The following is a 13,843-nucleotide window of genomic DNA, read 5'->3' on the forward strand; positions in this document are numbered from 1 at the left end:
GGTTACAGCAACTGCTTCTAACATCCGTTAACAATCTCCAAGTTGATTATCTGTGTTTTGTAAAGGTATTCAACATAATAAAAGCACCAGTCAATGCATTTGTATTACTTGGGCTGCCTATTGCAAAAAGTGTTATGATTTTCTAGTGATTAGTTATACATTTTCAAATTATACTGTAAAATCTTGAAATTCCCTTTCATTTATTTTTTCCTTCTGTACTTAGCACAATGCTCCCATTCCTCAAGGAGGACGTGGTGCAATCCAGTTTGTGACTCAGTACCAGCATTCCAGTGGACAGAGACGTATCAGAGTGACCACAGTTGCCAGAAAGTATGTTTTACTTATTGTGAATAATTTTTGAAAAGTCCCGATATATATATGCCTTTTAGTCTGTAGATTTTGTAAGCAGTCTCTTGTTTGAGACAGTTGCCTCTCTTGTTCTGTGGACTGTTTCTTCTCTGAGAGGTTACAGTGGCTGTATAATGTTATTATAGGAGTGCTCTGAAGAAAGCCAAGTGATTTTAGATGAAGGAGAAGCTTTGAGTGAAATTCTGTGGCCTAAACTGAGGAGATGTTTAAAGTCAGGGAATGGCAAGAATCACTTTGTAACTTCACTTGAGAGTGCTAACTGCAGTTCAGGGGGATGTAATTACCTGATGTTCCATGTATAATCTTTACCTGCAGTTTTCTTGATTCAATATACTTCACAATTTTAGGAAATTATGTTTAATGATATGTAGACATTTTTCAATGTCCAGTGACATTTATTTACTCCAAGATGAAGGAGATCTTTGCTTGGTTAATTCGATGTAAAATTCAGTTTATTGAAAAAAAGCATTGCCCTAATTGTTGATATGACTATGTTGTTAACTTAATTGTGTTAGTAAAATCTTGGCAATGGATGAAAGGTGTGATTAATAGTTTACTCTATAAATTAAAAAGAACTGGCAAAATGCACAAGAAGCTTGCTTATGTGGGAATGTGTGATTAGATTAATGGATGGTGTTTTCTGTAACTTATCCTTTTGTTATTAATTTTTAAAAAAAATATGATAGCTGTTCTATTAGTGATATATTTTATTTCACTGGTTTCATGGCATCTGTAGAAATAAGGAACATTTCTAATTAAAGAATGGTTAGTTGGGAGGCTGCTCATTTAATCTACCCAGTAGATTTTTTGAAACTTCAGCATGAATTTGTTAAACTGTTAACTGTTAAACTTTCTTTGCCTTAATTTGGAAGGGATATTTTGAGGTTGGATTTTTTCCTTTCACTGTGATGCAAATCCTTGTATTTTTATTTTGCAGCTGGGCAGATGCACAGACCCAGATTCAAAACATTGCTGCATCTTTTGACCAGGAAGCTGCTGCAATTCTCATGGCTAGATTGGCAGTGTACAGGGCAGAGACAGAAGAGGGGCCTGATGTGCTGAGGTGGCTGGACAGACAACTAATACGACTGGTAAAATGAGCTGTATTGAAAGAGTCAGACTGGTTTCTTATTTGCAGACACATCATTCTTAAGTGACTACTGCTTAGTGACAGTTTCTCTTAAAAACAAAAGAATGAACTGAATGTGTTCATGTGTATAACATGTGGTTATACAAAATTAACTAAGATTTTCTATTTTAAATTAAAAAAAAGAGCAGGTGTGTTTTCAGTTGATTTATTAACATTTCCTCAACGGATGATAATTGCCTGCAATTAAGAGAAATTATATCATGAGATTAGCAGAAATCAAAGTTTTCTCTACTTTCTGCTGGCTATAATGATATTTAGCAAAAAAAAAAAAAAGGAGACAAAGTATCTAGAAAACCATATGGAATTTTTTTTGAAAAGTTCAATTTTCTCTTTGTTTTTTTTAATGCATTTTGGTTTTTATTTGTAAGTCGTTATTAATAATTTAATTTAAAACCTATTCATCTGGGCTCTTTAATCATCTAAATCTGCATAATGATTTTAGAGTGGCGAAAATGCCAAAACACAAAGTTGTTAAAGCCTCATATGCAAGAATATAACTGCTTGTTAAAAAGAGAACTTGTGTCAGTGTTTTTGCTAGGTTTCAGTTTGTTTACTTTGTTGTTTACTTTGTTGAAAAAAGTTGTAAGCGCCAGAAGTTATGTGTCTGTTAAAACCAAACGTAGAGTAATGGCATGACCAAGCAAGTATATTTCTTAATACAGATTTTCTTTCTCATTTACTCCAGTGTCAGAAATTTGGAGAATATCACAAGGATGATCCAAGCTCTTTCAGATTTTCAGAAACATTTTCACTTTACCCACAGGTGAGTTTGTCTGTAGGGAGGTTTGTTTATAGGTATAAGAAGAGAATGCTCAGTGAAGAGTCCTTGTAGCACATAGTTCAATAAGGCATATCAGGATGAGCAGACCCCCAGCTACTGTCTGGCATGTGACATGAGGAAAATCACTTCTGTTGTCTGTGATGCTGTGTTCCCTTTTGTCCTCTCTCCTTACAGTTAAACATTGTCTAACTGTGTATTTTTTGTTTCTCCTATAATGAAATTTTTTCCTCACCTGAATTTGTAATTCATATAATGACACTTTAAGGGCAGTTTTAATGAAGAAATTCAGAAAACATAAGAAAATAAATGGGTTTGCTTTGTTGTTTGTCTCCCATATGATTTATGATACTGACCAGAAAAGAAACACTGCTCTGTGAAGTGAACTTGACCTTGACTGTATTAAACTTTTAATATAAGCTTCTTTGCTAATAATCCATTCTGAAAAATTCCTGCATTTTGCTAGCTCCAGATACTTCACTTTTGGACTCTTCATATACTTCTGTGATAATTCTGTTTGAGTTACCTACCAGTCTGTCTTTAGATGTTGTGTACAGATTGAGTCAGCCTGTAGAGAATTTGTTTCAGCAATGAAAGTACATGATTTTTCTATTTACTAGCTAAGTTTGACTTTGCTGTGGTTAATGTCCTTTTTCCTTTCACGTGCTAACTTACTTTGTTCCAGAACAGCAACCTCCCTCATAGGAATAGTAAAGGAAGGATTTCAAAGCTACTTTGTAGGTTTATCCATTCTGATACCTCTCATACTGTCATGTATGCCAGTGTAAAAACTGGCAAAGGTGCATATAGAAGTTAGAAATGTTAAAGGAGTTGGAATTCAATTTTGTTGTGGGATTGGCCTCATCTAGTTTGTGAAAAACATTTCTCTCCTTGTAAAACTGTCCTTTTTATCTGTCAGAGTTCAAACCAATGGTTATTGTTTTGCAGTTCATGTTTCACTTGAGAAGATCTCCTTTCTTACAAGTTTTTAACAACAGTCCGGATGAGAGCTCCTACTATCGTCATCATTTTATGCGTCAAGATCTAACCCAGTCTCTTATCATGGTTCAGCCAATTCTTTATGCCTACTCTTTCAATGGACCTCCAGAGGTATCAGTAAATATAATCCATAGTGGGTTAAAAGGTGCTTTGTTGAGAGAGAGGTGATTGCTGTCCTCACTGCTACATGTTATAAAATGTATTGGTTTAAAATTCATTGTATGAGAAAAGACATTGATTTAATTTAAAGCAGGCATGAACAAGGCATGTCTCAGAATTCTGATGTAGCAGTCATGAGAACAAAAGTCACTTTGTAAAGTGGTTATGTTTTAAACTAAGGGGTGGGACTTCTCTGTTAGTTTTTTGAAAGCTTGTTTTGTTTTTTGTTGTGCCAGAATGTAAACATAAAAAACAAGGTTTTATATTAAAATGTACTTCCACTGTTGCCTGAAAGAAAAGTTGCGGGTTTTTTACATGTACAAAATTTCCTCTATTTTAATGCCTTAATCCAAAGCTTCTAATTTTGATACAGTTTCCATTATGTGTAGTTTTGATACAGAACCTTCCAGCTGACCTTGTCATGGCACATTCTGTATAAACCTAAAATAAAAAGCTGATCTTCCGAGAAGCTTCTGAAAGAAGTGTCAGACAGCAGACAGCAAAAGTAGTCTGTTACATGAAAGAGAGGGAGGCAGTGAAAACAAACATAGTAGTCAAGGATCTTGGCAGGTTGCATTTTTAACTTTTTTAAGGATTTTTTTTTTAAAGACTATTCATGAGGATATAAAAAAAGACTTTTAGAAGTGGAGTTTAAATGGAAGTAATAGGGTGGTTTGTGAAGAGCAGCTTGCAAGTGTAAGACCACTTTCCCATGTGTGAAAAACAAGTAGTTCAATTGGTGACTGAAGGAGAAATATGATTAAGCAGGAGCTGATGTCTCAGTGTAGAATGAATAACAGTATTTTTTTCTTGATTCTTGGAGTAGCTAATATTTTTTTTATCCCTAGTAATATCGATTCAATTAAATCATATAGCACCAATAAGGTGTCACTACCCTTAAAAAGGTGACTTAAAACCTTAAATATTACATTAGATTTCATAAGTCATGAGTATTTACTGTATATGGTATTGGTGGATATAGATGCACAGTAATAATAGCTGCAAGAACTGAAAAGAGACTGAAAAAAAGCCCAAAACAACTCACAAACCCAAAATCTTATACTTGTATTTCAATGTATAAGGATTCAGCAGTTACTCAATTCAAATTAATGGCATTGTACGGGTAAATACGAAGGTGCTTGAAAAACTAGAAAAGCACATAATAATGAAAGGGGTTTCAGGTCTTGAATACATTTTTTATTACTTTCATGAAGTTTTATGTATAAAACCAGGCAGGATAAGAGTGAGATTGTGTGGGTTGCAGATATGTAACATGAGAAGGAGCAAATACAGAGCTTTAGTAAATGGTTGAAAAAGTTCTTAAGATTCAGTTGCTGATTAAAAAATCTGGTAATGCTGTATGATTGCTAAATTCTTCATCAGTTGATAATTTTTAAATTTATTTTTAAATCTTAGCCTGTTCTCCTGGATAGCAGCAGCATTTTACCAGATCGTATTCTCCTTATGGACACCTTTTTCCAAATCCTTATTTATCATGGAGAGGTAAGAATTGTCATTTCCTACATAAATACTCTTTTTCTGTAGGAATGCTACATTATGAAAATCACTGTAAGTCAAGCTCCAGTTCTAATGCACCTCCGTGCTTGACCCTCTCACCTGCATGGCTGACAGCAGAGTCCTAGTTTGTGCTTGTAGTTTGGTAGTTTAAGATGTCTATATGCAGTCACCTGATATTACTTGATGTCTTGGTCCTGTTTCTTAAGATGAGTTTGAGATGAATTAGCTTCAATGTGCAGAGTATTTGTTTAGACCAACATTTTTCCTGCTTTAGGGAGTGTTATACCCTGCCTCTCCCTCCTCCCCACTTTTCACTGATTTATTTTAGATTTATTTTAGAGTTAAGTTGGCTCTTCAAGGATGGGGAGTCAGAACACCAAGTTTTATAGTCACCCTTCATCTGCACTGTCCTGGAGGAATGGCACTGCTCCTGGCAGTTAGGCAGATAGACATTCCTTGGTAATATAAATGAAAGTGCTCGTGACTTGCTCGTGCTCTGCCTCCCTGGAGGAATTGAGCTGCTGCTTTTTACTACTGTGCAGTTGTAAATGGATCACACCTGAGAGTTTGAAAAATACTGTTCTGGATCATGTCCTTGTAGCTGCACTGATAAAAATATTTACTAAACTTCAACACTTCTTAAGTAGCAAAATGTTATCTCATTTTTGTAAGGTGCTATCAGTAAGCAGCAGTGGTGGCTGCTCTCTGAGGGAAGGGGAACAGGGGGCTGAGCATCATTGCAAGGCAGACATGGTCTTGTCTCTGAGGATCTGTCCCCACTGTACCTGAGCAAGGCAAGCAGAGCAGTTGTGGGCAGTAGCCAGACTCAGCCTTCAGTCCACATCTCCAGACAAGTTGATGGGGATGAGGCAGGTCCAATTTCTGGCCATGAAGTCAAGTCCCTGAGTGGGGTTGAGATCAGTAGGGTACATGGCCTGGTACAGGCATGTGGCTCAGACAGGAGCCAGGAATGAGACCTTCAGTTTAAAAGCAGCTGCCAAGCAGAGGAGGGAGGAACCCCTGCTGAGGGTCCCTCCAGGTCTTTCCTAACAACTGCCTGGATCAGTGACCAGTGATCAGTGCCTGGAACTGCTGACCTTGAGCAGCCAGCTTTGCTTCTAGAGGATGGGGAAGTTGTGCTACAGACTCTGATAGAGATCAGTATAAATACTTACTTCTTTTATCTCATAGACTTGCATATTAGAGAAGTGTAAATAATATCTTTGACTTCCTCCAAACGAAATATTCGGCATATAAAAAAGTAAAAAGAAAAAAAAAGAATATACAAATGGACCAGAAATCGTTAAGAGTTTGGAAAAAAAATCTAGTGGTTTGTTACTTGCACATCTTGGCTTTTAAAAATTAACTTGCATATTATAGGGCAGAAAGGGATGAGTGATAGAAAAGAATCCAGCAATGGCACATTCTCCTCTAAAAAGTCCTGTGTATCCTCTGAGAAAGTTTGGTGAATCAGTTCTAAACTTCTTTCTTTCCCCTGTCCCTAGACCATAGCTCAGTGGCGTAAGTCGGGGTACCAAGATATGCCAGAATATGAAAATTTCCACCACTTGCTGCAAGCTCCAATAGACGATGCCCAAGAAATTCTGCATTCCAGATTTCCAATGCCCAGATACATTGATACAGAGCATGGAGGAAGCCAGGTATGGTGAAGTGTATATATAAAATAATCTGGGAAATGATGTTAGTATTGTTGCAAGATCTTTTTGGTAGCAAACATGCATTTCTGTGCTAAAATATACATAAATTGCAAATCAATGTTTTGAATCTTAAAGCTTTTACAGAGCAAGATATTTAAGAGTAGCTTTCTCCCTAATTTATGAACCCTGATATTTATTATTATTTTAATCGTACTGACTTGGACTCTCAAATTCTTTGTGTAAGGTGTGTAGGGCAGAAAATATAGTATTTGTCTGGGTCTCTGAACTAATACCAGAATTACTCTTCGTGTTATTTTTTTAAAACTTACTAATTAATATCTTGTTGATACTCACATTTGCTTTGCTAGTGCTTGAAAAAGACAAAGGCAAAAAAGACAGCTTACTTTCAGCTGTATCAGAAATCGGTTAGCAGTTTGTTATTATAGCTGTAGAGTCCAGGGTGTGGCTTTATTTACAAAGGTGCTGTTCATAGTGTCTGTATCTCCAAATAATAGAAATTACATATTTCATACATATGCAACATTTTTCTGAATGCGGGAAAATTCTATTTGAGAAGATCAATTTATTATCTTTTTTTTTTAAGGCTCGTTTCCTGCTTTCAAAAGTAAATCCCTCTCAGACTCATAACAATATGTATGCATGGGGACAGGTGAGTATGAATCTGCTGGTGAAGTTTATATGCATGATCTTTTTTTCCCTCTATTTCAGAAGGCAATTGGCATTTTGTGTACATATAAGTAAGAATGCAATGTTTTGAAACTGATAAAGAAATGCAGTTTTGGTCTGATGTGACCAAAATTACAAAAGTTAAGAAAAATAGGCTTTATTTCTTCAGACAACAATGATCTGGTTTGCTATTTTAAGCTTCTGTTAGGCTGCTTTCATGTCTAGCCAGCTTTCTTAGACAGTGTTGTCTTAAGACTACGCATTTGATGTTTGCCTAAAAGAGTCTCCGAGGACTTCCACTGAAACAGTTTTGCAAAATCAAAAGTAGATAGTTTATTGAGGTAACAGATACAAAGGTTTGGAGTAGTCACTGACAAATGCACTTACTGCCTTAGCACTAAATATAATAAGGCTAGACAATGATTCATTAAGCTAAGTTTACAATTTACAATTCATTAAGCTTAACTTCACCAGTAATTAAGTTTAGTTTCATCCAGGTATTATCCACTAAGTAGCAGAGATGCAGATCTTACCAAAGTGTGTTCCTGCTTTGGAAGGAGAGAGGAGCAAACTCATCAGCCTAATTGAGAGGTAGAATCATATTCTTGTCCACACCATGGAGGACTTAAAATACCAATTTTATACTTGTAGTAGTCAAATAGGATTGGTTCGCTGTTGCTGCTGTAAAAGATGGTAGAAAGGCAGCCACTTTATCATTTTCATACTGGTGGGTGTGTTTTTTCCTAAACAAATGAGGCACAATGAGGATTTAGGTAGCTTTGGTCAGGCTGTGCTGTGTGGTTTGTGGATGAAAAGGTGAGTATCTTGCTCAAGGGCAGAACAGAGCTGTAACACTTCCGTATTGCTTCTTCCTCCACCCGGCTGAGCCATTAGTGAGGCTGCTTGACCTTTGCCTGGTGGCATTCTCTTCAGTCAGCATGTTGCAGCCATGTATTTTTATCTCCTTGGCCACCTGTCTCATAGAGCTTTAGATCTCATCTGTATAAATATCTTCAAAATACTGGAAATGAGAGCAGTTGCCACAAATAAAGACTAAAGGACTTTTTTGCAATAGGGGAAATAAGTGTTGAAGGTAGATATAAGCAAGAACAGGAAAATACACCATTGCCAATGTACTGACACTTTCTAGAATTTCTGTGGCCTCGATAACCAGGAATCAGTTTTCAGATCTTGTCTTTAGGAAGGAAGTTATGTTGAGAAGTTAAACATTCTGTAGCAGCTTGTATTCTTGAATATTGCATCTCTCTTCCCTGTTCTCCTTCCACATTCAGCTTCTATAGTGGGAAGAGAAGCACTGCTGTGGGTTAGTAGTTGACACTAGTGCAGTGTCATCTTCTCATGCAAATGTAATGGCATCAGACATTTGAAGCTACATATTAACTGTGCTCTTAGAGTATTTTGTAAAATGATGTACAATGTTGGAATTCATGAGCGAGAAAGCTCTGTAGCAATTTTATGGCAATCGTCTTTATCAAGTAAGTTTTATCAGGGTACCTTTTCACGGGGATGAATTGGTTCTCATGAAGCTTCTGGCAGTGAACTGAGGTCTCAAGTGAAAATAGTTCAAAATTTTATACTGAGTCAGGTCAAGCATGATTTGAACACAAATCCCAAAATCTTCTGCTTGCAAAGATGATAAATCTAACCAGCAGTTTGTTAGTGCCTCTCTTCATCATGTTGCCCCCACACAAATCCTGTAATTTGGAAGGTTTTATTTTTCATCTAAATGTTATCTGGAATTTTTTGACGTTTTCACATTTCCAGCAGTACAGCACAACTGTTTTCTCCTTGTTTAATTAATAAGCAAATGAAACAGTATTCCAAATGTAAAAACAAAAAAATTCTTCAACTGATCTGTAAGAAAATTTTTCATGCTAGACAGATGAGACTTTGATATATCTTGCAAAAGATAGCTGTCCATTTTAATGCTGAAAAGAATTCAGTTTTAGGGTAACATAAGAGAAATGCTGTATTAATCTCCCCAGGGCACTGCAGTGTATGTGTTCAAGATAATATGCTCTTGTATCTGCAGATTTTTTGTGAAAAAAGTTGAATCAAGTACTAATTATGAAATGAGGAACGTAGCTTCAGGGAGAAATTTAAAACTGACTTGCATCTGGCTGCTTTTTTCTCATGACCTTCCTCGATTATTACGTATTTTATTTTGTGCAAAACTGAAAGACCACATTGACCTGAAGAGGGCACCCACACACCACTGAAAACTGGATGGGATGAATTGCCTAGTTTGGTTTTTAATATTCTAAGTTAAGATTTTTTTTAAACTTCAGCAGACAGGTGCCTTAATAGTACAGAAAGCATAATGATAAACTTTTTGTGCATCTCTATTATGTGGCTGGTGTTTGAAGATGCAGTTAAAATACTCAAAAAAGGACCTGAGGATGCTGACTGACAGCTGCTGAGCTTGAGCCAGCATGTGCCCAGGTGGCCAAGAAGGCCAGTGGCACTCTGGCTTGGCTCAAGAATAGTGTGTCTGGCAGGACCAGGGAAGGGATCGTCCTCCTCTGCTCATCACTGGTGAGGCCACACCTTGAGTCCTGTGTCCAGTTTTGGGCCCCTCACTGCAAGAAGGACACTGAGGTGCTGGAGCATGTCCAGAAGAGGGAAGTGAAGCTGTGGAAGGGTCTGGAGCACAAGTCCTGTGAGAAGCAGCTGAGGAAGCTGGGGGTGTTTAGTCTGCAAAAGAGGAGGTTCAGGGGAGGCCTTAAACTCTCTACAGCTACGTGAAAGGAGCCAGGTAGGGATTGGTCTCTTCTCCCAGGTAACAAGCAATAGGAAAAGAGAAAATGGTCTCAAGATGCCTGAGGACATTTAGACTGGATATTAGGAGAAATTTCTTCATAGGAAGAGTTGTCAAGCATTGGAATGGACTGCCCAGGCAAGTGTTAGAGTCACCAGCCCTGGAGGTATTTAAAATATGTGTAGACATGGCTCTTAGGGACATGGTTTAGTGGTGGATTTGGCAGTGCTGGGTTAATGGTTGGACTCGGTCGAAAAGACTTAGACGTCTTTTCTACCTAAATGATCCTATGATTCTTAAATAAGAATGCTCAGACTTAGCATTTGACAGGCTTGGAAGCAGCGCATCCTTTAATCTCATCTTGGCCACCAGCAGATGATAAGATGATTTAGTGTGCCTTCCCTGAGAGTGGCTATGTATTGTAGTGATCCAAGAAATCTTGCTGCACTTGGAATTGTTCCTTGACCATTAGCTGAGAACTGTGTCTGGCCAGTTTTCAGAACACAGCACCAATTCTGAGTGTCTTTGTTAAGACTTTTATGTCTGTGTTTTGGAAGACTTCACAAAAGTTCAGATAGCTCTGGTTTAATTTGGAAATACAGATGCTTAGTACCTTTGGAAAGGTTGAATTGTTGAATCATTTTCATTTCCTACATCTGTAAATGAAAGTAGTGGTAGACTGGTCTCAAAAGACTTAAGGGAGTTACTATATAGCATTTGCAGTGTTGCCAGCTGCTTAGGGGGTTTGTGTCTTGCTTTCACCATTTGGATATGTCTGAGCTTCACTGACAGATACTGATTTGTTGGTTGTGTCACTTGCATATTACAGTTTCTCTCCCCTTTGCTCTGCTGAGGTAGGAATGATGTAGGAACTGTGCCGTGGAAATTTTATTCACATTTAAAAGTTTGTAAGTTAGTGTTTGGCAGCTGTCAAAAACTCTTTTGTATGGCTGATGTAAAGATCTTGCTAGACAACAAATCATTGCTTTGTGCATTAATATGGAAGAGAAGGTAGTTGTGGTTTGTGCATGAATTCATGTAAACGCATGAAAATTTATGTAAATATACAGTCTGCTGAGTTTTTTTTGTCAGAGAATTTCAGCAAAGATAAGCTTCTAAGATCATTCTAAATTTATAAAATGTTTATTCAGTGGAACATATTGTGCCTTAAAATGCTTGTTCTTCACAATGTGTATAATCAGTTCTCCTTTTTTCCCTTATTTCGAAGGAGTCTGGAGCACCCATTCTTACTGATGATGTCAGCTTACAAGTATTTATGGATCATCTGAAGAAACTTGCTGTCTCTAGTGCTGCCTGAGATTCTGCAGTGCACTGAAGGCACAGACAAATTGCAGCCATACTTTAGCTTTTTCTCCTTTACCCTTTTCCATGTCCCTCTTGACAGAATGCTCTGATATGCACAAGCTGCCTGACTAAATGTAAAGCAGTGTTGTTTTCAAAGAAAAGCTTTTGTTATCAGCATTTGTTTTAATGGGAACTGCAGTTTGTAAAAATTACAGGTAGTATATTACGTTTTAAGCAGAGAAAAAAGAACAGTCATTTTGATTACTGTGATACTGTAATTACTTTGAGATCATTTGCAGCAACTTTGAGATGTGATTTCAGTTTCTTGTTTAAATGGTTGGGGTTGATTATGCTCTGCAGTACAAAGGCCCAAGTGAACAATAAAGGAAATCTTGGGTGATGTCGGGTTTTCCAGACTGCCGTAGGATTACTTTTGCTTACTCAATTTGAGCATGAAGTGAACAAAACAACAACCAAAAGCATATAAAAATAGTATTAGCTAAGTCTTCTGACCTAGGCTGATGAACTTTTATTTCCTGCAGAGATGCTATTGTTCATATATTGTTTATTTTAGGGGTATTTAATTTCAACTTTTTCTTCCCATTTACCCCATTTGAATTTTTGGAAACAGAGCTTCTTTTTATTTGAACATAAAGAATTTGAACTGAAAAAGTGTAAAATCCACTGTTGCACAAAAATTAAACCCACATGTGTTTTGGCCAAAGTATCTATTATTAAACACAGTAACGGATGAATATGTCAAAAGTTAACACTTTCAGTTTGAACTAAGAAAGAATCCTACACTACCAAAATGAACTAAGAGTACAGCCTTGATTTTTGTCTTGGTGAGTATACTTAAAAATAAAATTTACCTTTTTTATTATTGCCTTACAATGTTATTACACTAATGCATGATACTGCACATCTGCTTTTTGTTTCTGCATCCTTTCTGTTATGAATTCAACAGGCCATAGTTCTTGTTGAAACAGTATTACATAGAATGTGATGTAATTAATTTGATATTTAGTTCAGACTTCATTTTTTGGGTGGATAGTAGGCTTTCCCATTTACTTGTTGAAGTTTACACATAAACCAGATGTTTACATAGGTAATACAACATTTTGACAAGCAATGATGTGAAGTGTGGTAATGGGCAATAAAAAATTGTGCCAAGCCTAAAAGAATACGGAGTTTTCACATAGAAAATTCAGTTGTTTACTAGTGTGATAAACATGAGGGTGGTTTTTCTGTTTTCTGTAAATTCTTAAAACTTGATTAAATCAATTGCTCTCCATTTCTTTGATCTAAATGAGATGAGCTCCTTTTGCCTCAATACAAATAAAATCCATGTTTTTCCCTCACTTTTTGTATTTATTGCATTGGTATCTGTCAGTTCTTGAAATAAAATGTGGAAATGAAGGTAGTAGTGATAAAATTTAGTATAATTTCACAACTTTTATTCATGTAATAATTGGTATCAAACCAGTTTAACTTCCAGAGGTACTGAGTGGTTTATGCTAGTGGCAGTTTAGAAGATAATTCAGTAGCCTTTTTGACTTTCGTTTTAGCAAATAAACAGCTTAAATTTTCTTGTAACACTAAATATGTCCAATTTATTTGATAGTTAAGTACTGTTTACCTAATAAATCAATTCATCACCAAGTCATAATAATGAATGGGGGTTTTTGTGTTTTCCCTTCCTACCCTTTAACCAGCTTTCACCTTGTAATAGTTTTTTTTTTTTTAATCCAATTTCTTCACAACATTAGCTTATCAAGTATTTAACATTGTCAAAGGCTTTCTGGAAATCCAAATATATCTGATGTATCACCTTCATCCTGCCTATTCACTTCTTCCAAATACTCTGTGGTTAGTGAGACAGGATTTCCTTCCTAAGAAACATGCTGATTCTTTCTAAAATGTCCATATCTATCCATAGGCTCATAAATCTTACTACAGCCTCTACAATTTTACGAGGGATTAAGATCAGGCTCATCAGTCTGTAATTGGCAGGATTCCCTCAACAGCTCTTTTTGTGGATGAGAGTGACATGGGCAGTGGTCTGCCATTCATCTGGTACAGTGTCTGTCTGTAATGGTAGCTACAAGTGTTCACTGGCACATCTGCCCTTCATGTCTCACTTCCTTTAAAACTCCTTAGTGAAGGCCATCCAGTCCTGGTAACTTGGAACATCTCATTTGTCTACTTGATCTACTACCTCTGGCACGTTGGCGTGGGTCAGGTGAGCTGCAGTAGGGGAAGGAAGCCATTTATTCACTGAGTATTGATCAGCATTTAAAAGAATGTGTTGTAGGGTTGTTTTACAGGAGAAAGTGGTTTAAAAAAGGCAAATGGCTACAATTTGAAGTCCTTGCTAATGTCCGTATTACTGGGTTTCTTGGTGAAAAGATGCTACCAACCTGCAATATCCATGACATTCA

At 36.7% G+C, this 13,843-nt stretch overlaps 1 protein-coding gene across 2 annotated transcripts in view; it reads left to right on the forward strand.

Annotated features, from left to right (window-relative positions):
- Nucleotides 1–12,763, forward strand: part of SEC23A (SEC23 homolog A, COPII component) — a 29,541-nt gene extending 16,778 nt beyond the window's left edge. For both annotated transcript variants that reach the window (XM_085061820.1, XM_085061821.1), the window contains exons 13-20: nucleotides 224–330; nucleotides 1,307–1,460; nucleotides 2,205–2,282; nucleotides 3,246–3,407; nucleotides 4,872–4,958; nucleotides 6,479–6,634; nucleotides 7,236–7,301; nucleotides 11,326–12,763. In XM_085061820.1, coding sequence (XP_084917946.1) covers nucleotides 224–330; nucleotides 1,307–1,460; nucleotides 2,205–2,282; nucleotides 3,246–3,407; nucleotides 4,872–4,958; nucleotides 6,479–6,634; nucleotides 7,236–7,301; nucleotides 11,326–11,415 — 900 coding nt within the window. In that variant the 3' untranslated portion in view covers nucleotides 11,416–12,763. The remainder of the gene's footprint in view (nucleotides 1–223; nucleotides 331–1,306; nucleotides 1,461–2,204; nucleotides 2,283–3,245; nucleotides 3,408–4,871; nucleotides 4,959–6,478; nucleotides 6,635–7,235; nucleotides 7,302–11,325) is intronic.
- Nucleotides 12,764–13,843: the final 1,080 nt, after the last annotated feature.

The sequence above is a fragment of the Lichenostomus cassidix genome, chromosome 5, assembly GCF_008360975.1.
Source record: "Lichenostomus cassidix isolate B80296 chromosome 5, HeHo_3.0, whole genome shotgun sequence".
Classification (NCBI taxonomy): domain Eukaryota; kingdom Metazoa; phylum Chordata; class Aves; order Passeriformes; family Meliphagidae; genus Lichenostomus; species Lichenostomus cassidix.